The following is a 23,623-nucleotide window of genomic DNA, read 5'->3' on the forward strand; positions in this document are numbered from 1 at the left end:
ATTGCTGGGAAGCGTGATACAGAAGAAACTGAAAGAGAAGAGAGAGCGAGCGAGAGCGAGCTAGAGAGAGAAGAGAGATCGAACCACTTTGTTGTGATACTGATATATATATATATATATATAGTCGTTTTGTTGTGTGATACAAAAGAAATTGAAAGAGAGAAAAAGAGAGATACGACGAGTTCTTGGTATATAAGAGTTTTTCATTTTCTTGTTCTTTGTGTCTTGTAAATTTTGGTCAGTCTAACTGAAGAAACGATTTTATATTTGCTTCTTATCCTTAAAATTAATAATTCTTCTGAGTAATAATAATAAATAAAAGAGTAATAATAATAACAAAGTTGCAATTTTTACTTTACGATTCTTCTATGAGTCTGGTTAACGGAGGAGCCGCTTCTTCAACCCTGGTTCACAACGCCGCTTGGTTTTATCGAGTTCGGACCATGAATCCCCAAATTCACGGAGCTGTATCTTCTTCTAATAAGCCCTTATCCTTGAAAACCCAACAACATCCTCTCTCTGATTCCAAATCAGGTTCATTTTCTCTCTCCCTCTATCTGTTCAAATTCCATGGAAATTTTTGTGTGTGTTGCTGTGCCTAACACCAGAACCCGCCAATGTAATGTAGTTTCTGGGTCTGAGACTCGAGTGTACACCCCGAATAAAAGGCTAAAGCAGGAACCTTTGGAGCCTCTCCCCGGCAAAGTAAGTTTCCTCCTGTTTGCTCTATTTTCAAAATGGAATTGAGGGTTTACAATTTCGTAGGACTTGGGTTCTGGAGATTACACCTCTCCTTAAGTGTGATACTTTCTTCGGAATGAGTTGATCTCAAGTGTGGTACTTTCTTGGGAATGAGTTTTACTTCCCCATCATCCAAATGTCTTTAGTTTCTAGTTAATCTGACCCAACCCTATGATGTTGTTAGTGATCGTAGTGTTTTTGATTTTTGTTGTCCTGGCTATGCTATGATCATCCTTCAGCAAATGAGGGGAAACCTTGTTTATTGTTTCCATTTTGTTCCATGACCATATATGACCCTGTGTTAGTATTTACTATATAGAGTCTTATGTGTCTCTTAATATTTAATGATGCAGCAACTATGTGGTTTGCCCGATATAGAAGATTTCGCTTACAAAAAGAATATTGCATCTCCTTCATCTAGTAAGTCTCATCATATTATATACACTCAGAACTTCACATTCCCAACCATTTGTTAAACTTAAATCACCTGGTAGAAAGAAATAGCCAAAGAACCTGACTACTTTTTTAAACTAGTTGCATGATATGTGCTTTTCATTGAATGTCTTTACAGATTTAATCTCAATATAATTTGCTAGGAGATGTTCTATCATCAAGAAGATTCTTTAAACGGTTAAGAGGAATTCATTTTCTAGTTTTTGCAGGGAGGTCACCGGAAACTAGCATCACTGCTGTGACTTCAGTCAAAACAGTAGGTATGTTATCATGCAGCGAGTCCCTTAATGATAGGGTTGGTGTGGTTTTTTACTTTACAGATTTCTTAACACACAGTAAACTGGTTAGTTATATAATACAGGAAATCCGCCTGATAACTGGGTAGAAGTGCTCGAGGGTATTCGTCAAATGAGATCTTCTGAAGACGCACCAGTTGATTCGATGGGATGTGATAAGGCCGGAAGCTTTCTGCCTCCTACGGTATAAATATTTTCCTCAATTTAGTTTTTGTGCGGAAGTATGCTATATACACTGAGTTTCTCGCTCTTTGGGCTTGAGGTTTTTTGTTTTACCGTATAAAGCACATTTTTCCTCAAGTCTTTTATAAATGTTGATGTACTTATCCGTATTTAATAGGTTAGAAAGGATTCTTATTGTTTGCTCAAGAAAGCATCTTTTATTCCCTTTGTTGTTTTAATATTGATCAGTTTTTTTTGTTATACCTAGGAAAGAAGATTTGCTGTCTTGCTAGGAGCACTTCTTTCAAGTCAGACAAAAGATCAAGTTAATAATGGTGTGCTTTGTGCTGTTAAAGAAACAGTTATTACACTTTTCTAATCATCAACATTAACAAGTTTCATTGATATTACATGCATGCTTACTATTCAGATGCTTTCAACATGCAGCGGCTATACATCGTCTTCATCAAAACGGCCTTCTTACGCCCGAAGCCGTTGATAAAGCTGATGAATCAACCATAAGAGAATTGATCTATCCGGTACGTTTATCCAAGTGTAGTCTTGCTTCACATCATTGCCTCTGACGTGAGCCTCTTGGTGTGCTAATTTTTATGCCAATTTCTCAAGAAAAAAAGTTGGAAATAAGGAAAGGAATGAGTGACTCTAGATAAAAGAAAAGAGCCTTATTCTTAGTAAAATCTTGGTTACGAAATTTACAGTTTGCCTTTACTATCAGGTTGGATTTTATACAAGGAAGGCTACATATATGAAGAAAATAGCTAGAATATGTCTAGTGAAATATAACGGAGACATTCCAAACTCTTTAGACGACCTACTGTCTCTTCCAGGGATCGGTCCTAAGATGGCCCATCTGGTAAGAATCAACCATATTATTACTTTAGTATCCTGTGAGTTAGATTAAAATGTTTTCAAAAAAGCTACTCAAAGTTTTCTGCTGTTATCACATGTCAGATTCTGCATATAGCATGGAATGATGTACAAGGTATATGTGTAGATACACATGTGCATCGCATTTGCAATCGACTTGGTTGGGTGTCTCGACCAGGAACCAAACAGGTACTTCGCAATTGGCTTAAAACATAACTTGTATTGTGACATACTGAGCAGATCGTCTTCTGTTTGCCTGTTCTTTCTCACACATACGTAATCTGTGATTTGCTAGAAAACTACATCTCCGGAGGAAACAAGAGTAGCTTTGCAACAATGGCTTCCAAAAGAAGAATGGGTCGCCATTAACCCCCTCTTGGTACGTCATCCCTCACCATTTCTTCGAACCATAAAGATACACTTGGGACTACACAAATCAAATGAAAAAATTGAATCATAACTTAACAGGCCTCCTCTTGTGGACTCTTTGTATTTTCTGAAATTTTTGATAGGTGGGTTTTGGACAAATGATTTGCACACCGCTAAGACCTCGTTGCGAAGCCTGCACCATCACAAAGCTTTGCCCTGCTGCATTCAAAGAGACATCAAGTCCTTCATCCAAGTTGAAGACATCTAACCGAAGAAGCAAAGAACTATGATCCAAAGTCCAAGACTTTAGTATTTTGAAAAACCCCATTTTTGTGATCAGTTCCTCTGTGGAAAAGATTGCATCCTAGAAAACTGTAAGAGCGGATTGCTACAAAACCTACACAAGCCTCTTTGTTTGTACTTGTAGCCCGTTGTAGGATGACCTTTGTAACATGTAAATAGAGGATTAGAACAAGTTGGTAAACTCAAATTAGTAAGATTGCAGAGTATGGATTTCTCATAAACCCAAGTAATTAAGTAATTAATTTTCTGGTGTTAAAAATTTTACTCTAATAGTTGAATTTGAATAGCCACATAAAGATCTGATTTTTTTTTCTTCCACAACCACAAACTGACAAAAGGAAGCATTTTTATCAATTGATTGTGTTCGCGCGAGGTCTACGTTGGGAGTAGAGTTGAGCGACTTAGTAGCGACGACAACGCCGGAGCGGGCATGACGGTCGCGGCGGGGATCGGATACGCGCTGGTGGCTCTGGGACCTTCTCTATCACTCTTCGTCTCCGTCATCTCCAGAAAGCCCTTTCTCATCCTCACTGTTCTCTCCAGGTTCTTTCTTTCTTTTGGGACTCTCTGCTTTTTTTCTCTAATGATTCGATTCGAATTGGGTTTCTTTGGGTCTAGCGTTTGAGCGTTTCGCGAAGACTTACCTGGGGGAAAGTTAGGGTTTTGGGAATCAAAAACTTGAATATATGCTCTGATTTGATTTGCTTTGGTAAATGATAAATGCAGTACGTTGCTGTGGCTTGTGAGTCTGATCATCTTGTCAGGATTATGGAGACCATTTCTTCCTCTCAAAGCCAATGTGTGGTGGCCTTATGCTTTACTTGTTGTCACCTCTGTTTGTTTCCAGGAAGGTCTTCGTTTTCTTTTCTGGAAGGTTTACAAGTAAGTTTTTTCTTCTTCTTCTTCTTCTTCTTCTTCTTCTTCTTCTTCTTAGTTCTTACTACTGACTGTTGTTCATGCTACATCATAACTGGAATCCTATCTCAGCTTGTTATTGTCTTTGTTATCCTGAAGGAGGCTTGAGGATGTTTTGGATTCCTTTGCTGATCGGATCTCAAGGCCCCGTCTGTTTCTCACTGATAAGCTGCAGATTGCTCTTGGTACGTACGCATTCCGGTTTTATTATCTGAATATCTTTAAGTTTATATCATAGATTGTAGTTGGCTTTTGTGTTAGTCTATATTATCAGATAGGCAAACACACCTGTTGACTCTTGCTGTTTGATTAAGAAATTTGAAGTAATAACAGGTTGCAAGTATCTTGATCTTGAATAGGATATAGATATTTCTGTCTTGGCCTTAAAGCTTGTCAGAAGCTCGAGCGAACCTTATTTAGGCATTCGTTTCTGATTGTGCATCCAGAAGGAGAATGCTGTAGAATAGGTTAGATAACCATATAGCTGAAACTAACATGCAAGTATGGAACCCATCCAGCACCTGTATTCATCCCATTTCTTACTCTTTTGACATGATCTAAGACTATTCTAGTCAATTTCATGCAGCTGGTGGCTTAGGTCATGGTGTGGCACATGCTGTCTTCTTTTGTTTGAGCCTCTTAACTCCAGCGTTTGGTCCAGCAACATTCTATGTCGAAAGATGTTCGAAGGTGCCATTTTTTCTCATCTCTGGTGAGTCAACTGAACCCAAGTTTTGTTCTTACAATAGAGATTATTAAGCTTTGCAACTTCTTCATTGAGTCGCTAGTAGTTTGATTTTTTTTGTCTAGTGCACTAGTACTCATGTTTTAATATTTACAACCATGTCTTACAGCAATCATTGCTCTTGCCTTTGTTACTATCCACACATTCTCGATGGTCATTGCTTTCGAAGGGTATGCGAAAGGGAACAGAGTAGATCAAGTAATAGTTCCAGTCATACACCTTGCTGCTGGAATGTTGGTAATAAGATCTCAGATTTTCAAATCTCACCTGTATTCTCTATATATCCTTTGCTGATCACCATTTCATAATATTCTTTTAAACGTGATCTTTGGGTTTTTCTTTTCTTGGCTCTTCTTACCAGACATTGGTGAATTTTGCATCGGAAGGTTGTGTAATCGGTGTTCCTCTTCTTTACCTTGTGGCATCCTTGACTCTTGTGCATTGTGGAAAAATGGTTTGGCAAAGGTTGTTAGAAACCCGGAACCAAAGCAGCGCCTCACGGTAATCTGGCCTCAGTCTCATGTCTCATCTAAAATAACAGTAGAACGGTCGTTAGCATCATTGTATCTCTTGCAAACCTCATTCGTCTTTATCCCCTAATTGCTTTGAAACTTGAACGTTATGTTTTTTCACGCACTTATGATCCTAAACTATATTTTAAGAAAGCCGAGAAAGTTTTATACCGATAAATATTACAGAAAATCCCAGTTCTGCTCGGTTGATCATAAGAGGTTCGTTGCGTTGGTCATTGTCATTTTTGGTAATTAGTATTATCTTATAAGAGGTCTCACGGTCTCAATCATATATAAACCACACTTTTTTCAGTAATCTTCTTTATCCTTTCCACTACTACATTAGATGTCCTTTAACTTTTTAAGTAAATGGTGATTGTACAAGAAAGAGTTTATTGAGAGAGACGAAGACGAAAGAAAAATTATGTACATATGTTAACATTCACTTATATAAGTGTGAGTGAAGCTTACCCGGTGTAACTCCGGTTTTTAATACCAAATCACAATTACAGACTCAATTAGGTGAGGATGTTACGATTGTCCCACTAGTTTTTTTTCTTTTTTCTTTTTGTCAACCAAACATTAATAATTAGAAAATTGTTCCACTAGTTTATTATTTCCCAAATTTTATTACACGTAACTAGGGTCGTGGTCATGCAATATCAAAATTCCGGTACAAGTTAAGGTTATTTAAGCTTTTGGAAAAGAAGAAAAATGATTCCAGACAGTTTGGAAACATTCGTGTTATATAAAGTGAGAGGAGACTTTTGTATAGGACCACCCCTTCTCCATCCGTTTTCACAGTCGACCACAGCGTTGGTGCCAATTTTTGCCTGTTTCTCCATTTCCCAATACGATTTTTTAAGTGCAAGTTCCCAAGCAGTCTGAAACCTAGCCGAAGCGATTCCGTAATTCCTCCTGCAAACTCCGATCCGTCTCTTCCCATTCGGACCACTGTACTTTCCACTGACTGTGCCAATATGGGTGGTTGCGTCGTCCACTTGAATTTTTGACAGCGTTATCTGATAAAAAGTTTCCAATCACATTTAAAACATAGTCCATTCGAATATGCGATTTTTTATTATTTATTTATGGGTTTACTGCACAGATGTATTTTATTGATAGGTTTGGTATTCAATATACGTTTAGGTCCATATGTTTTATTTAGATTGCAATGTAAATCAAATATTCAACGTATAACGTTACCGCAATTAAAAGCACGTCGTGGAGGTCACGTGCGGCTGCTATTCGCGGATCCGATTCGAGGTATGTGAGGCAGAAGGAGAAGTCAGTAGTCTCTCTGCATAGATTCTCGACGTCTCTTTTTGGAATCGCGTTTGCTGTTGGAAAAGCAAACAATAACAACGACGTAATAAGAAAGCACATATGGTTTGTTAGCATTGTGGCCATTTCGAGAAACAAAAGTTGTTATTTATTATCTGTGCGTTTCAAAATCTTTTTGACTTTTATCTTTTTTTCTGAAAGCTAAAAACAGTAACGATCGTGTGTATGGATGAGAGATTCCTTAATAAATTAGAAAACTCTATATTTGCATCAGCTGAAAGACAGGATATTATATAGAGTATAGTTTTTGCTTTTCAGTTTCTGCTAATCAAGAATAACCGATACTTTTTTAATACAGTTTTATTAAAATTGTAACCTTCATCTTTAAATGTCTTGACTTGGTAAAATATTAGAGAGAAAAAAAATCAAAGATTATAACTAGAAGCAGAGAAATATCCAGTTTGCTAAACGTATGAGTGGCTAAGCTATAATACCTCAATTCTCAAGTAATTTTGTAAATTTGGAAAAATACCCTATTTTTGTTTACACTTTTGAAAAAAATACCCTCTTTTTATTTTCCTTTTCAAAATTATTTTTAAATATGTATGACTACTAAAATAGCCTAACATAATAAACCATAAACATTTTATACTTTAAATTTGAAATCACCTTTTTAGTAATAATGATATATTTAGTTTTGACAAAATTTTTATATAACTAACAATTTTCAAAGATTTATTATCCTATTTTAAAAAACTAATAATAATGAATAACAATGTTCTAACTATGTTAAGTCATGATTTTGTTAAATCATGTGTTATTTTCACCGTGCATATTTTGATGATTCATTATTATTTAACATATACAAAATAATGTACCATGCAAAACAAATCAAAGAGAATCGTTGAATTGAAACAAACTTAGATGGTATGTTGAGTTGAAAAGTGGGTTTGGAACGTCAGAGATTGGTTCTTATATAACATAACAAATATTAAGTTGTAGACTTTGTAATCTTTTTAGATATTATCTTGTTAATTTTTAAATAAAATCAATGAACACTTTCGGTAAAAAATATATATAACTATAATTAATATTATTTCAAATTTAGTTTAGTTTATCTCTAAATTTCGAATTTAGTTTGATTTATTAAAATATATATCTTAAATTTAAATCTGGACAAAATTATCATTATATATATAAAATATTTTAGTTTTTATTAAAAATAAAATGGGGTATTTTTCGAAGTATAACTCAACAGCCAGTTTTGTAAATTATAAAATTATATTAACAATATCCCAAATTACATTTTAAATATTTGCTGCTAGAAAAACAAACCATATTAATTTGTACAAATCTGATATACGAATTTCATTGTTGATCGTACATTTCATACTAAAAATACTTTCTGCTTGTATTGTCAGTTTTAGTACCTAATTCTCAGGTAATTAAACTCCGATATTGTAAGTCTTGCCGATAATAACATGAGTAATTTGGCACAATTTGATAACGTTAAGGTAATAGAAAAGAAGAGGAGACTCTTTCTTCGGACCATGCTTTGACCATTCGCCTTCGCACTCGCTCACAGCCTCATAACCAGCTTTCATGCGGTTAGACAATTCCACACGGTCCGCTAATGCCTTGGACTTTTTTTGTCCAACTTCCCAAGCCTTGTGAAAACTATCGGCTGCAATCTCATATTTTTTCTCGCATACTGCGATCCGCTCCTTTCCAAGCGGATCAACATAAGTTCGTCGGACATTGTTGATATGCGTGATCGCATTGTTCACTTGAATTTGGAGTTCAGCTGCCTGATAAGAGCTCAAATCATATACATTATATATATTGTAGAATATGAATAAATCACATTTTTCCTATAATATTCTCTATTACTACTTTGAGTATTCTCCATTTATGATTTAAAAATACAAGAAATGTTGAGGTTACAAATTTCTACTACTCCATTATTACCCCTAAATTTTATTTACATGAACAAACTTTTAAAGTCTATATATTTAACTACATGATCTGACAATGGCGGTTATAGGGGTCAACTTTGATATTGCACCCGGGTCAATTTGAAATTTAGGAAAACATTAGTTGATTTGAAATTTCATCATGGTCAATAATTGATCCAGGTGTTTGGTCATTGGCTCCGCCACTGCTTACGGATATTCTAACAGAATGTGTTATAATGATTAAATTAAAATCAAACTAAACTTAGTGTCAAATTCTAGGCTGTAGATTTTTTTTCTTGATTTATAAAATTTTAATAGTCGTATAATTAATTAATAAACAAAGTTTGGTATAATTAATTAATAAAACATGTTTTCCTAAATATTTATATATAGAGAATTAATTATATCTATTTTCTATATATTTATATGTTAGATATGCATGGGATATTTACGTTTCAAATTTAATATGCTTTGTTCCGTTTTTAACGGATATTTTTTTTTAATAATTAATTACTTTGATTCGTGGTTACAATTATTTAGTTCTCTTATATTAACTCGAATTAGAACATCGATATTACGAAATCTTCTTTTTTTTTTCTACCACGGGAATTTCTTCATAATTAACACAAAATAAGTAAAGTTGTCAGATGAGTTATTACCGCAATTAAAAACACGTCACTGTAGTCGCGGGCGGCTACTATACGTTGTTGGTCCGACCCAATGTGTTTCAGGCAGAGATCTTCTTCGAATGTCTCCTTGCAAAAATTGTGTACGTCTTTGATTGGCATTGCATTTGATTTTGAGAATGCAAAGAGCACTAATACTAACAACAATGAACGAAAATTATTGTGTTGTTTTAACATCGTGGCTACCTTATTGAGAAACAAAGGTGTTTTTTGTTTTGTTTTATATATTTTGTTTGTGTATGTGTTTTATTTATAGTTGGAATGAAAGCTAAAAAGGGCCGGTAATAATAATTTATGGATGAAGATTCCTCAAAATTTTGGGAAAATCTACGACTCTGAATGGTAGCACCTTAAAATAGTAACAAAAAAAAATGGTAGTTTAATGTTTGGATTTACAATGTCATAACTCCTACCGAAATCAACGATCCTAATTAACGTCAAACTCACAATTTCTTGTTCTCCAAAAACTCATGTGATCAGGTTTCGAAAAAGTGTTGGTTTATGGTTGGTTTGCGTTGCGCCCATGATTTGACATATTTATATATGTACATATTTATAGTGGATCCTAATTAACGTCAAACACTCTATAAGTAAACGCTGCAAACGTCTCATCCATGACTTGTGCAACAGTTTCCTCCCAAAATCTTCATGAAGGGCAAGTAGTCTCCAAGATGCCTCAAGCCGCTGTTACGTACTAGTTATAGAAACTAAAGGTTTCTTGAACAGCGCTCGGCTTCTTCTTTGTCCATGACACAATCGTCGTGTTGTATATATCATATATATATATAAATACTATCTTCCCTTCCCTGTAACCATCCTCTCGATGTTATTGAACGTTAGATCGTACAAGAGAGACTCGAGCTCTACCTCATTTGTTGATGAAGGTAGGTGAGATCTAGAGTCTCGTGAGCATACTGTCGATTTCTTCTTTGCCGATGTGTAAGGAAACGTGTCAGACGTTTTGAGGAGACGATTGAGGGAGAAAACGCGTAAACATTACACCGGCAGTGGCAGTAACGTGTGGCTGTTATGGTCGAGTAGTTGTAAACGATGTATTTGGAGGGCTAGGAAATAAGGGCGGTTTAATTTGTAGATGTCGTTTTGACCTGAGAATCATTCTATTGCCAGTGAGTAATAATGTAATATTCAAACGATATAAAGTGATGAAACAAAAAAAACATTCACGTTAAATAAACGTTAAAAAATATATGACATATGTATTAATTTTAATATAATTTTTGTTTGTCATTAACCTCAAAGAAAAAGAACATCAACAAAAGAAAAAATAAAGTGAGAACTAAAATAAGAATTATCATTAGAAGATTCTATAGTCTCTTCCTAGGGTTTAACTAGTCCAAATTAGATTGGGAAAAAAAAGAACAAAAGCGAATCCTAATAAGAACCTGAGTAAGATTATGTTATATAAGGAGATCATTACAATAGTCTCTCTCCCTCTCTCTCTTTAGCTTGCTTCCTTGCTTACAAAGAAACATCTTTCTCTTTTGTAGTTTGTTTTCGTTCTATTTCTTGGAGAGAATCAAAAGACAATGGCGGAATCTGATGACGAAGATTGTAGGTTCTGGAAGCTGGATATGTTGGAAGAATCAGCTAATTCTAAAACAGTTTTCAAAGAACAAGAGAGAACCATTGTTGATGATATTCCAATACCCGAAAACATGGATGATTCTTCGACGCCAGAGTGGCTTGTGAAAGTGATGGAAGAATGGGAAGGATACGATCCAAAGCTGATCATAAAGAGGAAGTTGCAAAAGACAGACCTCGAGAAAAGCCAGTCGTGTCTCTCAATGCATGCTACCCAACTAGAGACTTTAGATTTTTTGACAGAGGAGGAGACCGACACCATTGAAAAACATTGGATTTTGACACAAAAAAAGAAAGGAAAACATTGGAAGAGGTTGAAGACTGATGATCAAGAGGAAGGTTTGAAAGTGGATTTGGTGGATCATGATTTGAATCAGTATAAGGTTGATTTAAGGAAGTGGAGCGGTAACAATGGCAAGTGGAAATATGTATTAACCAATGGTTGGAACAACGTGATTGGCGCCAAGATGTTTGAAGCCAATGACGACATTCAAGTCTGGTCCTTCCGTTTTGAACAAGGAAAACTCTGTTTGTCTCTCTCTCCTCCGACCCGCTCCGATCAGAACAGCTCCTCTAGTACTCCTTCCTCAAGTTGTCAAACTATTGCTTAAACCACAAGTAACAATGGTTTTAGGTTTCAAACAACTTTGTTTTTTATTTTTCCCCTTTTTCTGGTGTTCAGTTAAAAATTGGATGTTTATCCAGTAACTTTTTTTTTCTGAATTATTTTGATTGGTTTTTTGTTGCTCAACAATTTGATTGGTTATAAATAAAAAAATAATAATTCTACCAATTTTGATTAGACTTTTCTTAGCTGCAGCCTGCTGGCATTAACTAAACCAGAGTAATTGAATCATACCAAATCCGGTTCGGTTATTAGATTTGAGTGGGACGGCTATAAACCGGAATTGTAACCTTGTCGTCTCCATCGACCCACTCATATAAATGCTCTCAAAACCCTAAATTTGTTCAAAACCTCTCACAGCCACCAGACTTCAAAGAAGAAGATGGCTTGCACCGTAGATTTCCGGTGCCTAGACGAAGGGTTCGGCGGCAAGACTTACAAACGTAAGCGAGAATCTCAAGAACAAGCCGCCGCCGCCGAAGCAATCGGCGATGAAGCGTCGATGGACATCGATCTGAACGGTCCTCCATCAGCGAAACGAAGCGCCGTCGCATCTTCAGAAGATCCAAACAAACCAATAGCTGTGGCGGTTGAGAGACCTAAGTACGACGGTGTAATCGCCGGGAAAGTCTCGGGAAGGAACTGGAAACAGCCGCGAACTCATAGATCTTCAGGGAGGTTTGTGAGGAACAAGGGACCGGATCTGGAAGAGATGAAGAGGCAGAAGGAGATTAAGAGAGCGTATAGGGAGAGGATGAATGAGCTTAAGGAGGAGATAAGGAGTAACAAGGTGGAGAAGAGGAAGAAGAGGGAAGAGAGGGAGAAGAGGAAGAAGGAGAATGTTATGAGAACTGGTACTAAGCTTCAGATTATTTCAAACCCTAAGACTTTGAAGAAGATTGCTAAGTCGAAGAAGAGGAAGCAGCTTAAGAATATTCCTGAGGAGATGTTGAGTCTTGGTAACAAGAAGAGTCTCAAAGCTTAGTTTTTTTTGTGAAAGGCAAGTTTCAAGTTTTGTATTTTCAATGTTGATGATGGTTAACGATCTGCAGCTAAGAACTAAATGTTGTAGAAGAAGTTTTAATAGTGAGAAACAGTGTTTTTGCTTTGCTTCAACAGTTTAAGAACCCATCCTTTTGTTTTGCAATTATATCATTACTACTTTGAGAAGCAAAAAGAAGTGAACTTTGAGATGATTTTGGTGAATCTGACAGGATTATAGCTTAAGTATAATCTAGTTAATCAGATTTTTGATTATGATTGTTTGTTTGACTCCAAGTTATTGCATCTTGGTTATGTGGTTGTTCATTTGCTATTCCTGGCTCTGTTTCTTGATGAGGATATTGGTGTTTCTGATGCAACCTTTTGCCATTATTAGTGCGATATAGATAGGCATTGAGGATTAAAACTGTTATAGATCAAGGTTAAGTCTTGATATGGATGGTCAAATACGAATACGATCAATTCACTTGTAGTTGAAGGACAGATATTCATGAGTTAGTACTAGTCATTGTTGTTTCATTTCGATAATGGTTTGATTCAATGAGTTTGTATGTTCTTCATTCCTCTTGCTTGTTTTGAGCTGATTCTAGTGAATATTTCAATTGTAGTCCTGTCCTGTGTGAAAGAGCTTTTATCAGGGGACAGGGGGTTCACTAGATGAGAGACGGATTATTTAACATAGAGGGGATAACATTATATCAGGATTGTTGCCAGATGAAGTGGTTTTGTAAACAGATAAAACCTCGAACTGGTTTCCAAAGCTCCAACAAGACAAAGGCTTTTTTTTTTAACATGAATCTAATAATAGCACAGAGTAATCATGAAACAGAAATTCCATTAACTAGCCAATACGCATATTCACAAAGTTGCCACACGTTTACGTAGAGCAAAACAATCAAAGATTGTAGAGACCAGACCACTGGTTTACATTGCACACAAAGTCACATGTATCCGTATCATTTTCTCAATCTAACAGTCGAGGAAAGCACTCTCAAGTGATAGAGGTTTGCAGACACCTATGACCTAAATCATTTGTCATAAAACGGTGGAACTTTAAGATTTCATTAAAGAGATCGAAAAGTTGTATAAAGAGGAAACTGGACTAAATAATAAGTACTGTATATCAGAGTCTTTAGATTTTGTACGAAACACTACACATTTTGCTATATTAGGTGGGACAATGACTCGTGTGCAACAATCTAACTGCTCCGTACTCGTCTCTATAGGTTAGGTAGGTTAATTGTGTATAATTTGGTATAAAAAGCTTAACCAAAAGAGAAAATCTTTTACTATCAGATCTCGTTTCAGAAAATTTGATTAAAAAATGCATTTTTATAGGAATGTAAATATTTAGAAAAAGGAAAATCTTAACAAACAGATACACAATTGGAAAACAAATTTGAGACAATAATTGCAGCAAATATTTAAAAAAAAAAAAAAAAAAAAGAAAGAAAGAAACAAAGAAACAAATGAAAGTAAACATGACTTTGGTTGAATTATTCAATTTCCGAAGCAAAAATATTAAATTAAATAAATTAAAAAATCATTTTTGGAAACAGAGAGTCCAATTCTCATCTCTCATCTTTCTCTGTGTCTGGGCTCTTGTATCTCTCTCTCAAAGACCTATCCATGAGACTTTACGAATTCCAAAGAAAACATGAAAAACCCTATCCTTATGTAGCTCTTTCATGATTCCGTAATCACCTAAAAACTCTCCCTTTCAATGGCGTCAACGCCGCCTCACTGGGTCACCACCACCAACAACCACCGTCCATGGCTTCCCCAGCGTCCTCGTCCCGGTCGCTCCATTACCTCAGCTCCTCCCTCTTCTTCATCCTCTGTTTCCGCCGTCGCCTCTGTTGCTTCAGCTCATCTACCACAAACCACTCCAAATTTCTCTCCTTTGCAAACCCCCAAATCAGATTTCTCCGGTCGTCAATCAACCCGATTCGTCTCCTCCTCCTCCGCCAATAACCACCGCCAGACCCGGCAGAACCCAAACTACAACCACCGTCCGTTGCTTCCTCATGAAGTCTCTTCCTCTCCTCGTGGCTCAGCTCCTCCGCCTTCATCTGTAGCCACTGTAGCTCCAGCTCAGGCTTCTAACTTCTCGCCTCTCCAAACCCAAAAATCGGATCTTTCGTCTGATTTCTCTGGTCGTCGGTCCACTAGGTTCGTTTCCAAGATGCATTTTGGAAGACCTAAGACTACTATGGCCACTCGGCACAGCTCTGCCGCGGAAGATGCACTTCAAGACGCTATTGATTTCTCTGGAGACAGTGAGATGTTTCATAGTCTAATGTTGAGCTTTGAGTCTAAGCTGTGTGGCTCTGACGATTGTACCTATATCATCCGTGAGTTAGGGAATCGTGGTGAGTGCGATAAAGCTGTTGGCTTTTATGAGTTTGCAGTTAAACGAGAGAGGAGAAAGAACGAGCAAGGTAAATTAGCTAGTGCTATGATTAGTACTCTTGGTAGATATGGCAAAGTAACCATTGCTAAGAGGATCTTCGAAGCTGCTTTTGCTGGTGGGTATGGAAACACGGTTTACGCCTTCTCTGCGTTGATCAGCGCTTATGGGAGAAGCGGGCTCCATGAGGAAGCCATTAGTGTCTTCAAATCCATGAAAGAGTATGGCTTGAGGCCGAATTTGGTTACCTACAATGCTGTGATTGATGCTTGCGGTAAAGGCGGGATGGAGTTTAAGCAAGTAGCCAAGTTTTTCGATGAGATGCAGAAGAATGGTGTGCAGCCAGATAGAATAACTTTCAACTCTTTGCTTGCTGTTTGCAGTAGAGGAGGGTTGTGGGAAGCAGCAAGGAATCTGTTTGATGAGATGTCTAATAGAAGGATTGAGCAAGATGTATTTTCTTATAATACGCTTTTGGATGCAATTTGCAAAGGTGGGCAGATGGACCTTGCTTTCGAAATACTCGCTCAGATGCCTGCGAAGAGAATTATGCCTAATGTTGTGAGTTATAGCACTGTTATTGATGGGTTTGCAAAAGCCGGGAGATTTGATGAAGCTCTTAACTTGTTTGGTGAGATGAGATATCTCGGTATTGCATTGGATAGAGTTTCTTACAACACATTGCTCTCGATATATACTAAAGTTGGTAGATCTGAAGAAGCTTTGGATATTTTGAGAGAAATGGCATCTGTTGGGATTAAGAAGGATGTTGTGACTTATAATGCTCTGCTTGGAGGTTATGGGAAACAAGGAAAATATGATGAAGTGAAAAAAGTGTTCACTGAGATGAAGCGAGAGCACGTGTTGCCTAACCTGCTGACTTATTCAACGCTGATCGATGGGTACTCGAAAGGGGGTTTGTATAAAGAGGCAATGGAGATATTTAGGGAGTTTAAGAGCGCTGGATTAAGAGCCGATGTTGTTTTGTACAGTGCATTGATTGATGCATTGTGCAAGAATGGGCTGGTGGGTTCTGCTGTATCTTTGATCGATGAAATGACAAAGGAAGGAATTAGTCCGAACGTTGTGACTTACAATTCCATAATCGATGCCTTCGGTCGTTCTGCAACTATGGAAAGATCAGCTGATTATAGCAATGGTGGAGCCAATAACTTGGAAGTTGGAACTTTGGCTTTCTCTTCTTCTGCTCTAAGTGAATTGACTGAAACAGAGGGTAATCGGGTAATACAGTTATTTGGGCAGTTAACAAGTGAGAGTAATAACCGAATGACGAAAGATTGTAAGGAGGGTATGCAGGAGCTCTCATGTATATTAGAAGTTTTCCGCAAAATGCATCAGCTGGAAATTAAACCAAATGTTGTAACCTTTTCAGCGATTCTGAATGCTTGCAGGTTTGTTTCTCTTTTGGATCCTCTTTTTGAAGTTAGCGAGTGAACGGTTATATAACCCAATTGTTAGCGTTATCCTAGATTACCGATGTGTGGTTTTGCTGCTTTTTGGTGACGATTCTTATATTGTTGACATGTTTGTGTCAAATGTAGTCGCTGTAACTCATTTGAAGATGCATCAATGCTGCTAGAGGAGCTCAGGCTGTTTGATAATAAGGTATATGGTGTTGTTCATGGACTTCTCATGGGAGAGAGAGAGAATGTATGGCTCCAAGCTCAGAGCTTGTTTGACAGAGTTAATGAAATGGATGGTTCCACTGCATCTGCATTCTACAACGCTCTAACGGACATGCTCTGGCACTTTGGTCAGGTAAAATCACACTAATATATTAGAGGCCAAATTATGTAACCGTATTTTTTTTTTGTGTAACAAAGGCTTATTATCGGGAACCTTTTGCTATAGAAACGAGGTGCAGAACTGGTTGCACTTGAAGGAAGATCTAGGCAAGTGTGGGAGAACGTGTGGTCTGATTCTTGCTTGGACTTACACCTCATGTCTTCTGGAGCTGCACGCGCAATGGTCCATGCGTGGCTACTAAACATACGCGCCATTGTCTATGAAGGTCATGAGTTACCGAAAGTCTTGAGGTAAGCTACAAAGAGCTCTTTTGTTTAACTATCAACTTAAACTGGCCTATGCAAGAGCTACCTGGAACTTTTCATGTTATGGTTGCTTCCTAGAACTCCATCAGGGCCAAAGAGTATTTAGTCCAATTTCCTCCTTTTGGAAAATCTGATATGCAGCATGTCGTGGATAGTGGATACTATGTTTTCTTGTGATATAGGTATATTAAGTTTTGGTCGTGCATATGGTTGTCTTTCAAGATACTCCTTTATGTGGTGTGGTCTTGTTTTGAATATCTTTCGTGATCCTAAACTCTAATCACTATCCGGGGTTGGTTCAAAACTTGTGATGTATTATTATTAACTGTTTTTGGTGTGGCAGCATTCTTACTGGTTGGGGAAAACATAGCAAAGTGGTTGGAGATGGAGCATTAAGACGAGCGGTTGAAGTACTTCTGAGGGGAATGGACGCACCGTTCCACCTGTCGAAATGCAACATGGGACGGTTCATATCAAGCGGTTCGGTGGTAGCAACATGGCTGCGTGAATCAGCGACACTGAAACTCTTGATCCTCAGTGATCACATAACGACCACAACAGCTCCTAGTACAACAATGAAATCAAAAGACCAACAACGTGAACAGACGTCGCTGACTCTGCAGCTTCTTCCCTTGTAGCTTTAGTGTGATGTAATAACAATGTATGATTATTCAAGTGTATTAGGACCATCGGTCTGGTCCTAACAACAATGTTTGGCTTTTGTGCTAATATTTTTGTAACAAACAGCTCAATTAAATTATGTGAAAATTTGCTTTTCTCTTCACATCTTTATATAACCAAACAAATCATGAATCATTTTTTTATATTAATCTCGAGATTTATCCAAGAATTGTTGGTTCTTAATATTATAAACAGGAAAATAAGTGGTAATTGAACAGGGTTATTGAAATAGGGGCGTTTCGTGATCCCTAGCTGGTTTTAGGGAAAACTGAACAGGGGAACCCATAGGTTTCTAAACTAAAAACCAGTTCGATTATTAATTTTAAATGGTTCATCAACTTGTCAACATCGATCGACCAACCCCATTGCCGTTCCCTTTACTTTATTCAACTAACGTATATTATGCTTATTAATTACATTATTACTTCTTCAAGAATTGATTTGTTTCTTTGTTAAAGAGGAAACAAATCTCTTTCGTTATTTTCTTACAAAAAACTTTGGTTTGAATTCCCCACTCCATTCCACAATACTTTAAAAGTTTAAATACCCCTATCATCATCATAAGCAATTTTTCACAAAATAAACCATCTTTGATAATTTGATTTAATATACTAATATCACTTGAACCATAAACAAATAGTAATACAAAAAAGCCAGAGAACGAATAATTTCCCAAACACGTGAGATTATCTCTTTAGTGTTTTGTCATCATCCTATTTAACCTGACACCAATAAATATGTTACTAAGTTTATTTTTCACGCAACATTTATTAACTACTGAATATACGATTTTTATTCCAAAAAAAAAAAAAAAAAAAAACAGACCATCACGGAGAAAACTAAACAGAAATATCAAAATACTCGGGCACTCGTTGAAAAGGTAACAAGATTTTTTGCATTTTTATTATAATAAAAAAAACCCATTTATATTTATTTACTTGGCAACAACAAAAAAAAAAACTCATTTTTATGATTTAATTAAATGAAAAAAGCAAAAAAATAAAATAAAAATATCAGTACTAGTAGTAGTAGACTAGTAGACTTGTTTCACACCAGTCCCATCGTTCTCTATATAAACCATTCTTCTCTCTCTGTCTCTCGCTCTCTCGTTTTTAAGATTCGTCTCTCTTACGATTTTCGATCCAACGATTCACACAGATCTCATAGATCTAAATGGCATCCAAGGGTGAAAAAGGACTGATCGTAAGCTTCGGCGAGATGCTAATCGATTTCGTACCAACCGAATCAGGCGTATCTCTCGCCGAAGCTCCTGGTTTCCTCAAAGCTCCAGGCGGTGCTCCAGCCAACGTCGCGATCGCTGTTTCTCGTCTCGGCGGACGATCCGCTTTCGTCGGAAAACTCGGTGACGACGAGTTCGGTCACATGCTCGCCGGGATTCTCAGGAAGAACGGTGTCGCTGATCAGGGGATCAACTTCGATACCGGTGCTAGAACTGCTTTGGCTTTCGTTACGTTGCGTGCTGATGGAGATCGCGAGTTTATGTTTTACCGGAATCCTAGCGCCGATATGCTTCTCCGTCCTGATGAACTCAACCTCGACCTCATCAGATCCGTACGTTCTCTTCTGATTTGATTTTTATTTTTTTGGGATTTTGTATAAATCCAGATCTAGAAGATTTTTTAAGATTTAAGTTTTTTTTAAATCTGGGAAACGAAACGAAGTAACGAAATTGGATTAGGAGTGTTGAAGCGTGTAGTTTTGGGAATCGCGTTTTAGTGAATTGAGATGATGATTTATGATGATCTCATGAGTCATGAGGCGGTGACTTTTCTCAATTTTTATTTTTATTTTCGCGGGTGTTAAATAGTATTTCTTTTTTTGTAGATCCACGTGAGACCACGTGATTTGCCCAATTCCTCCTGTTCACAAAGACAACTAAAAAATAAAATAAAAGCTAGAAACCTTTTTGGCCGTGAATATAAAGCAAAGTTTGTTTCACAATCACCATCTTTAAAAACTCTTATAATTCTTATGGAAACGTTTTCCCTTAATTAGCTTTTGCAGTGGTGAGCTGAATCTCTGTTCTTTTTTATCTATATTTTGACTATGTGATAAAAAAAAAAAAAAAAAAAAAAAAAAAAAAAAGTAAATGTGCACATATACGTGTAAAGTAGGGTTTTTTTATAGCAATGGAGTGAATTGATGTCAGGTTGAATATTTTTGTGTAAAAAAATGTTACCTTTACAACTAATCTCAATGGTGAGGACATTTTTGCTTTTCTTGAATACTTTTGATAATGATTGACCCCTCTGCTAACATAAAGAATCTTAATGAAAATGGGTCCCTTGATAATAATGATCCAAATTGTGTTAATTTGTTTAATTATGTGAAGTTTAACGTTTTGTGACTAATGTGATGTGTTTTTTTGCCCTTTATAATTTATTCCTAATGATCCAAATTGTGTTATTTTGTTTGATTATGTGAAAGTTTTAACGTATTTGTGACCAATGCAGGCGAAAGTGTTTCACTATGGATCAATAAGTTTGATAGTGGAGCCATGTAGGTCTGCTCATTTGAAGGCTATGGAAGTGGCGAAAGAAGCTGGTGCTCTTCTTTCCTACGACCCTAACCTTAGAGAACCTTTGTGGCCATCAAAGGAAGAAGCCAAGACACAGATTATGAGTATTTGGGACAAAGCTGAGATCATCAAGGTGAGCGACGTTGAGCTTGAGTTTTTAACTGGAAGCAACAAGATTGATGATGAGACCGCAATGTCCTTGTGGCATCCTAACTTGAAGCTCCTGCTTGTCACTCTCGGTGAAAAGGGATGTCGGTATTACACTAAGGTAATAACAACACACTCAAAACATATTTACCATGATTGTTATTATTGACATCATTCTTATCACTATCGTAGTATCATAGTAACATAACTGTCTCTTGGTTATATGCCTTGTGTCCATTAGGTGATACCAGAAGGCAAAACTAGTCTGCTATATAAATATCATTTCAGGATTGCTTTTATGTTAGCATCTTTTTTTAATAGGATTCGAGAAACTCATTAATATTTCTTTTATTAGGATTTCAACGATTCAGCAGGAATCAATTCTGCTACTTGATTAAATATTAGTGGGTGTTTACTAGGTTGGGTAGATCTCACCAACTGCTGCATTTAAAAAATTGAATTTTTCGTGGACCCTCCAAAAGATTAATGTTACTTTAATCAATCGAGAGGGGTTGCAAAAGTCGTGATCTCTAAGGTTCTTTGTTTTGCAAACATGACAAAATGTTCTTGTCAAAAAATGTTCTTGTCAAGAAAGGAAATTACTTTTGCTTTTTTCTTAGTTTGCCGAATCACATTAACATGGAAACGATTTTGTTCTTTGCTTATTTACGTCAATAACTTTGTGACCTTCACTAAATGGGTTTCTCTTCTTTTACACTTTTTAAACTGTGTAGAGTTTCAAAGGATCCGTTGACCCTTTCCATGTGAACGCTGTGGATACAACCGGAGCTGGAGACTCCTTTGTCGGTGCTCTCCTAAACCAGATTGTCGACGATCAGTCCGTTCTCGAGGTATAACGGACAAAAGAAGCATCTCTTGTTTATTGGATGAATCCTTCATTAGCCTCAAGATTCAGTCTAGGTTCTAACTTATTTATTTAACGACATCTCTTGTTAATTTACAGAACGAAGAGAGATTGAGAAAAGTGTTGAGATTCGCCAACGCTTGTGGAGCAATCACCACGACCAAAAAAGGAGCCATTCCAGCTCTTCCCTCAGATGCTGAAGTTCGCAGCTTTCTCGAAGGGAAATAGAAGAAACAAAAGCAACTCAAGCTTTCACCATGTAATCTGTTTTGCGCGGCTTTTTTCTCTTTTCGTATTCTTGTTTTCGGATTGGAGAGAAACAAATTTGGGCATTCCGCTCTGTTTTTGTTCCTCTTCTTCAAATGTAATGATTTAAAAAGACTTCTGTTGCAGTTCATGGCATCACATGCTAATAAAATGATGCATTATTTTTCTCCCATTATTGAGCCTAAAAACACCTTCCCGTTGCAAATATACTTACTCATACAAATACCTATTACTGGTTCGAATCAGATCACAGAGAAAGCAAGGCATACACAATAAACGAGTGCGTGTAGTTACATATACGAATCAAGTTCGATATAATAAAGCTTCACTTGTTTCATCCATAGTTTAGCCTAGGTCGGGGACAAGGAAGTGGTCTTCATCATCATAACGGATCTCAAGCCTCGGCTTCTTATTCGACACATTGGACTTCATGGCTCTGTTGTCGGAATGAACATGAGCCAAATGTGAAAACGAAAGCTCGGGAACTTCAGCAGCCGGTAGAGCCTCTTGATCAGGCTGGTCACCAAAGAAACCCATCTCTGCAAGCCAATCCAGCTCTCCGATATCAAGCTGCTCTTTCTCCTAATTTACAACAAGTAAATTTATATACATGTCAAAACAAGCTATAACCAAGTACTAAGATCAAGATTTAACTAAAAGACATAAAGCTATATAGCATTCATCGATTTGGTTAACCAATTCTCACCTTGTTACTGCAGTCAAGATCAGAATAGCTGAAGAATTCATCGGTAGCCCACAAAGGAGATGGAGCAGCGGATTGCTGAGTTTGCGGTTTAGAGAGAACCTGCTTTGAATTCTGCTGGTTAGATGGGTCAAAGTGATTCTTCTCCACTTCTTGACTGCAACTAGTGGAGCTAAGAGCAACTCGGATTCCAGTTGCTAAGAACCTCTGGTGATTAGCAGAGCGAGTATTTGGCACATGGGTAGCCTCGTCGCAGTCTCTGCAGAGAAGAGCTCTATCCTCTACACAGAATATGAAAGCTGCCTTCTCCTGCAAGTCAACAAAGATGAACACAAGAAACAGATTTAATACAGAAGTAACCTTGAGAAAGTATTTACCACATTGGATCTAAATATTCAACCTCTAAAACATGATCACATTCCTACCAAATACATTACCTGAAGTTAGATCTAAAAACCTAAATCTTTGTTAACGAATAGAGATACAAAGCTAAGAAACTTGTTGGTCATTACTCCTAAAGAATCTGTCAAGAACAGCTGAATCACAACAGAGAAACAAACAAAGATCTTATTACAAGTAAACATAGAGACAGAAGAGGAGGTTTTCTTACAAGGCAGATGTCGCAGGGAGGGAATTTAGTTGAGAGAGAGTCAAGAAAAAGGCGCTGGTGTTTGCTGGCGAGCTTATTAGCAGCATGAATCTCAACGTCACATCTAGCGCACAGAGCAGCTTCATCGGCACAACATATAAGTGTAGCCGGAGCTTTCTCACACACATCACATTGTATCTTCATCTTTTCTCAGAAACAGAATCTGAATATCAGAGGAATCTCCAAAGAAAGATTAAAAGGATCTTTTTGTTTTCTTCCCTTCTTCAAGATAGACAAATGGAAACGAAACTTTGAGGAGAGAAACAAATAACAAGAAGAGTTTTTAGTTATTGTGTTTCAAGTTGAGAAAGTGAATGATTGGTGAAGAGAAGAAGATAATAGAAGAGGAGGAGGTTTTATCAGATTTTAAGATGATTCTGCGTATCAAAAGGAACCACATCCTTTGCTTCTTTTACATCAATGCCTTTGTAGTTGTAGGAGCCCACTCTTCTTCTTCTTCTGCGGCTCTCGTTGTTTCTCTCCTTCTGTGTCATTCTCACTTTTGTATTATTTTTGATATTATTTTCACTTACATTTTTGGGGTTAGTCTATTATTTGTTATGATATCATTTTTGTTTTTGAACAAATTTGAAATTGTCGTTGAATATACTAGATAATATCAAAAAGTGGTTTAATTGTCTTAATGTTTGTCTCTGTATACTACAGTGTAGCCGTAAAATCTTGTGGACAATAATGTTTCACAACAAACATATATTAGTCGGCTGGAATGTTTTTTGCGGTCTGTATTGCAT

The 23,623-nt window shown here is 36.9% G+C and overlaps 8 protein-coding genes and 1 pseudogene across 13 annotated transcripts; 6 read left to right on the forward strand and 3 right to left on the reverse strand.

Annotated features, from left to right (window-relative positions):
- The first annotated feature begins 148 nt into the window (after window positions 1-148).
- Window positions 149-3,471, forward strand: LOC104700321 (endonuclease III homolog 1, chloroplastic). Of its 6 annotated transcripts, none has more exons than XM_087457352.1 (11): window positions 149-534; window positions 629-705; window positions 1,095-1,161; window positions 1,404-1,454; window positions 1,556-1,674; window positions 1,921-1,987; window positions 2,100-2,191; window positions 2,389-2,526; window positions 2,625-2,729; window positions 2,836-2,919; window positions 3,053-3,471. In XM_087457352.1, exons 1-11 carry the CDS (start codon window positions 369-371, stop codon window positions 3,197-3,199), a joined length of 1,113 nt encoding a protein of 370 aa, XP_087313478.1. In that variant the 5' UTR covers window positions 149-368; the 3' UTR covers window positions 3,200-3,471. The 6 variants fall into 6 exon arrangements, with proteins under 6 accessions (XP_087313478.1, XP_087313477.1, XP_087313479.1 ...); XM_087457351.1 differs by having other exon boundaries at window positions 214-534; window positions 1,395-1,454; XM_087457353.1 differs by lacking the exon at window positions 1,095-1,161 and having other exon boundaries at window positions 360-534.
- Window positions 3,465-5,562, forward strand: LOC104700320 (gamma-secretase subunit APH1-like). Its single transcript, XM_010415823.3, has 6 exons — window positions 3,465-3,755; window positions 3,939-4,094; window positions 4,227-4,312; window positions 4,714-4,839; window positions 4,982-5,109; window positions 5,234-5,562. The coding sequence occupies exons 1-6, from the start codon at window positions 3,643-3,645 to the stop codon at window positions 5,375-5,377; spliced, it is 753 nt and encodes a 250-aa protein (XP_010414125.1). The 5' UTR covers window positions 3,465-3,642; the 3' UTR covers window positions 5,378-5,562.
- Window positions 5,563-5,973: 411 nt separating this feature from the next.
- LOC104700322 (pectinesterase inhibitor 5-like) lies at window positions 5,974-6,931 on the reverse strand. Its single transcript, XM_010415826.3, has 2 exons — window positions 6,591-6,931; window positions 5,974-6,406 (listed from the first exon to the last, which is right to left on the reverse strand). The coding sequence occupies exons 1-2, from the start codon at window positions 6,792-6,794 to the stop codon at window positions 6,071-6,073; spliced, it is 540 nt and encodes a 179-aa protein (XP_010414128.1). The 5' UTR covers window positions 6,795-6,931; the 3' UTR covers window positions 5,974-6,070.
- Window positions 6,932-7,930: 999 nt separating this feature from the next.
- On the reverse strand, window positions 7,931-9,540 carry LOC104700323 (pectinesterase inhibitor 5-like). The gene is made up of 2 exons (XM_010415827.2): window positions 9,283-9,540; window positions 7,931-8,476 (listed from the first exon to the last, which is right to left on the reverse strand). Exons 1-2 carry the CDS (start codon window positions 9,484-9,486, stop codon window positions 8,114-8,116), a joined length of 567 nt encoding a protein of 188 aa, XP_010414129.1. The 5' UTR covers window positions 9,487-9,540; the 3' UTR covers window positions 7,931-8,113.
- Window positions 9,541-10,856: 1,316 nt separating this feature from the next.
- On the forward strand, window positions 10,857-11,522 carry LOC104704316 (B3 domain-containing protein At2g31420 pseudogene; annotated as a pseudogene).
- Window positions 11,523-11,844: 322 nt separating this feature from the next.
- On the forward strand, window positions 11,845-12,652 carry LOC104700324 (uncharacterized). The gene has a single exon (XM_010415828.3). It carries the CDS (start codon window positions 11,919-11,921, stop codon window positions 12,519-12,521), a length of 603 nt encoding a protein of 200 aa, XP_010414130.1. The 5' UTR covers window positions 11,845-11,918; the 3' UTR covers window positions 12,522-12,652.
- A 1,369-nt stretch (window positions 12,653-14,021) lies between these two features.
- On the forward strand, window positions 14,022-17,804 carry LOC104704317 (pentatricopeptide repeat-containing protein GUN1, chloroplastic). The gene is made up of 4 exons (XM_010420428.3): window positions 14,022-16,360; window positions 16,511-16,727; window positions 16,821-17,005; window positions 17,364-17,804. The coding sequence occupies exons 1-4, from the start codon at window positions 14,262-14,264 to the stop codon at window positions 17,656-17,658; spliced, it is 2,796 nt and encodes a 931-aa protein (XP_010418730.2). The 5' UTR covers window positions 14,022-14,261; the 3' UTR covers window positions 17,659-17,804.
- Window positions 17,805-18,582: 778 nt separating this feature from the next.
- On the forward strand, window positions 18,583-21,691 carry LOC104700326 (putative fructokinase-1). The gene is made up of 4 exons (XM_010415829.2): window positions 18,583-19,273; window positions 20,176-20,508; window positions 21,122-21,238; window positions 21,352-21,691. The coding sequence occupies exons 1-4, from the start codon at window positions 18,875-18,877 to the stop codon at window positions 21,478-21,480; spliced, it is 978 nt and encodes a 325-aa protein (XP_010414131.1). The 5' UTR covers window positions 18,583-18,874; the 3' UTR covers window positions 21,481-21,691.
- A 3-nt stretch (window positions 21,692-21,694) lies between these two features.
- Window positions 21,695-23,621, reverse strand: LOC104700327 (B-box zinc finger protein 25). The gene is made up of 3 exons (XM_010415830.3): window positions 22,833-23,621; window positions 22,226-22,531; window positions 21,695-22,101 (listed from the first exon to the last, which is right to left on the reverse strand). The coding sequence occupies exons 1-3, from the start codon at window positions 23,013-23,015 to the stop codon at window positions 21,865-21,867; spliced, it is 726 nt and encodes a 241-aa protein (XP_010414132.1). The 5' UTR covers window positions 23,016-23,621; the 3' UTR covers window positions 21,695-21,864.
- Window positions 23,622-23,623: the final 2 nt, after the last annotated feature.

The sequence above is a fragment of the Camelina sativa genome, chromosome 7, assembly GCF_030686135.1.
Source record: "Camelina sativa cultivar CO46 ecotype springtype chromosome 7, ASM3068613v1".
NCBI classification, from domain to species: domain Eukaryota; kingdom Viridiplantae; phylum Streptophyta; class Magnoliopsida; order Brassicales; family Brassicaceae; genus Camelina; species Camelina sativa.

Coding starts and splice junctions, on each gene's coding strand:
- LOC104700321 (XM_087457351.1), top strand. CDS start 369: ATGAGTCTGGTTAACGGAGGAGCCGCTTCTTCAACCCTGGTTCACAAC. Junction 1,162..1,394: donor TATTGCATCTCCTTCATCTA/GTAAGTCTCATC, acceptor TTCATTTTCTAG/TTTTTGCAGGGAGGTCACCG. Junction 1,675..1,920: donor GAAGCTTTCTGCCTCCTACG/GTATAAATATTT, acceptor TGTTATACCTAG/GAAAGAAGATTTGCTGTCTT.
- LOC104700320 (XM_010415823.3), top strand. CDS start 3,643: ATGACGGTCGCGGCGGGGATCGGATACGCGCTGGTGGCTCTGGGACCT. Junction 3,756..3,938: donor ATCCTCACTGTTCTCTCCAG/GTTCTTTCTTTC, acceptor TGATAAATGCAG/TACGTTGCTGTGGCTTGTGA. Junction 4,840..4,981: donor GCCATTTTTTCTCATCTCTG/GTGAGTCAACTG, acceptor CATGTCTTACAG/CAATCATTGCTCTTGCCTTT.
- LOC104700322 (XM_010415826.3), bottom strand. CDS start 6,794: ATGGCCACAATGCTAACAAACCATATGTGCTTTCTTATTACGTCGTTG. Junction 6,407..6,590: donor ACGACGTGCTTTTAATTGCG/GTAACGTTATAC, acceptor ACTTTTTATCAG/ATAACGCTGTCAAAAATTCA.
- LOC104700323 (XM_010415827.2), bottom strand. CDS start 9,486: ATGTTAAAACAACACAATAATTTTCGTTCATTGTTGTTAGTATTAGTG. Junction 8,477..9,282: donor GTGACGTGTTTTTAATTGCG/GTAATAACTCAT, acceptor AGCTCTTATCAG/GCAGCTGAACTCCAAATTCA.
- LOC104700324 (XM_010415828.3), top strand. CDS start 11,919: ATGGCTTGCACCGTAGATTTCCGGTGCCTAGACGAAGGGTTCGGCGGC.
- LOC104704317 (XM_010420428.3), top strand. CDS start 14,262: ATGGCGTCAACGCCGCCTCACTGGGTCACCACCACCAACAACCACCGT. Junction 16,728..16,820: donor TGCTCTGGCACTTTGGTCAG/GTAAAATCACAC, acceptor CTTTTGCTATAG/AAACGAGGTGCAGAACTGGT. Junction 17,006..17,363: donor GAGTTACCGAAAGTCTTGAG/GTAAGCTACAAA, acceptor TTGGTGTGGCAG/CATTCTTACTGGTTGGGGAA.
- LOC104700326 (XM_010415829.2), top strand. CDS start 18,875: ATGGCATCCAAGGGTGAAAAAGGACTGATCGTAAGCTTCGGCGAGATG. Junction 19,274..20,175: donor ACCTCGACCTCATCAGATCC/GTACGTTCTCTT, acceptor TGACCAATGCAG/GCGAAAGTGTTTCACTATGG. Junction 21,239..21,351: donor ACGATCAGTCCGTTCTCGAG/GTATAACGGACA, acceptor GTTAATTTACAG/AACGAAGAGAGATTGAGAAA.
- LOC104700327 (XM_010415830.3), bottom strand. CDS start 23,015: ATGAAGATACAATGTGATGTGTGTGAGAAAGCTCCGGCTACACTTATA. Junction 22,532..22,832: donor CTCCCTGCGACATCTGCCTT/GTAAGAAAACCT, acceptor GTTGACTTGCAG/GAGAAGGCAGCTTTCATATT. Junction 22,102..22,225: donor ATCTTGACTGCAGTAACAAG/GTGAGAATTGGT, acceptor GTTGTAAATTAG/GAGAAAGAGCAGCTTGATAT.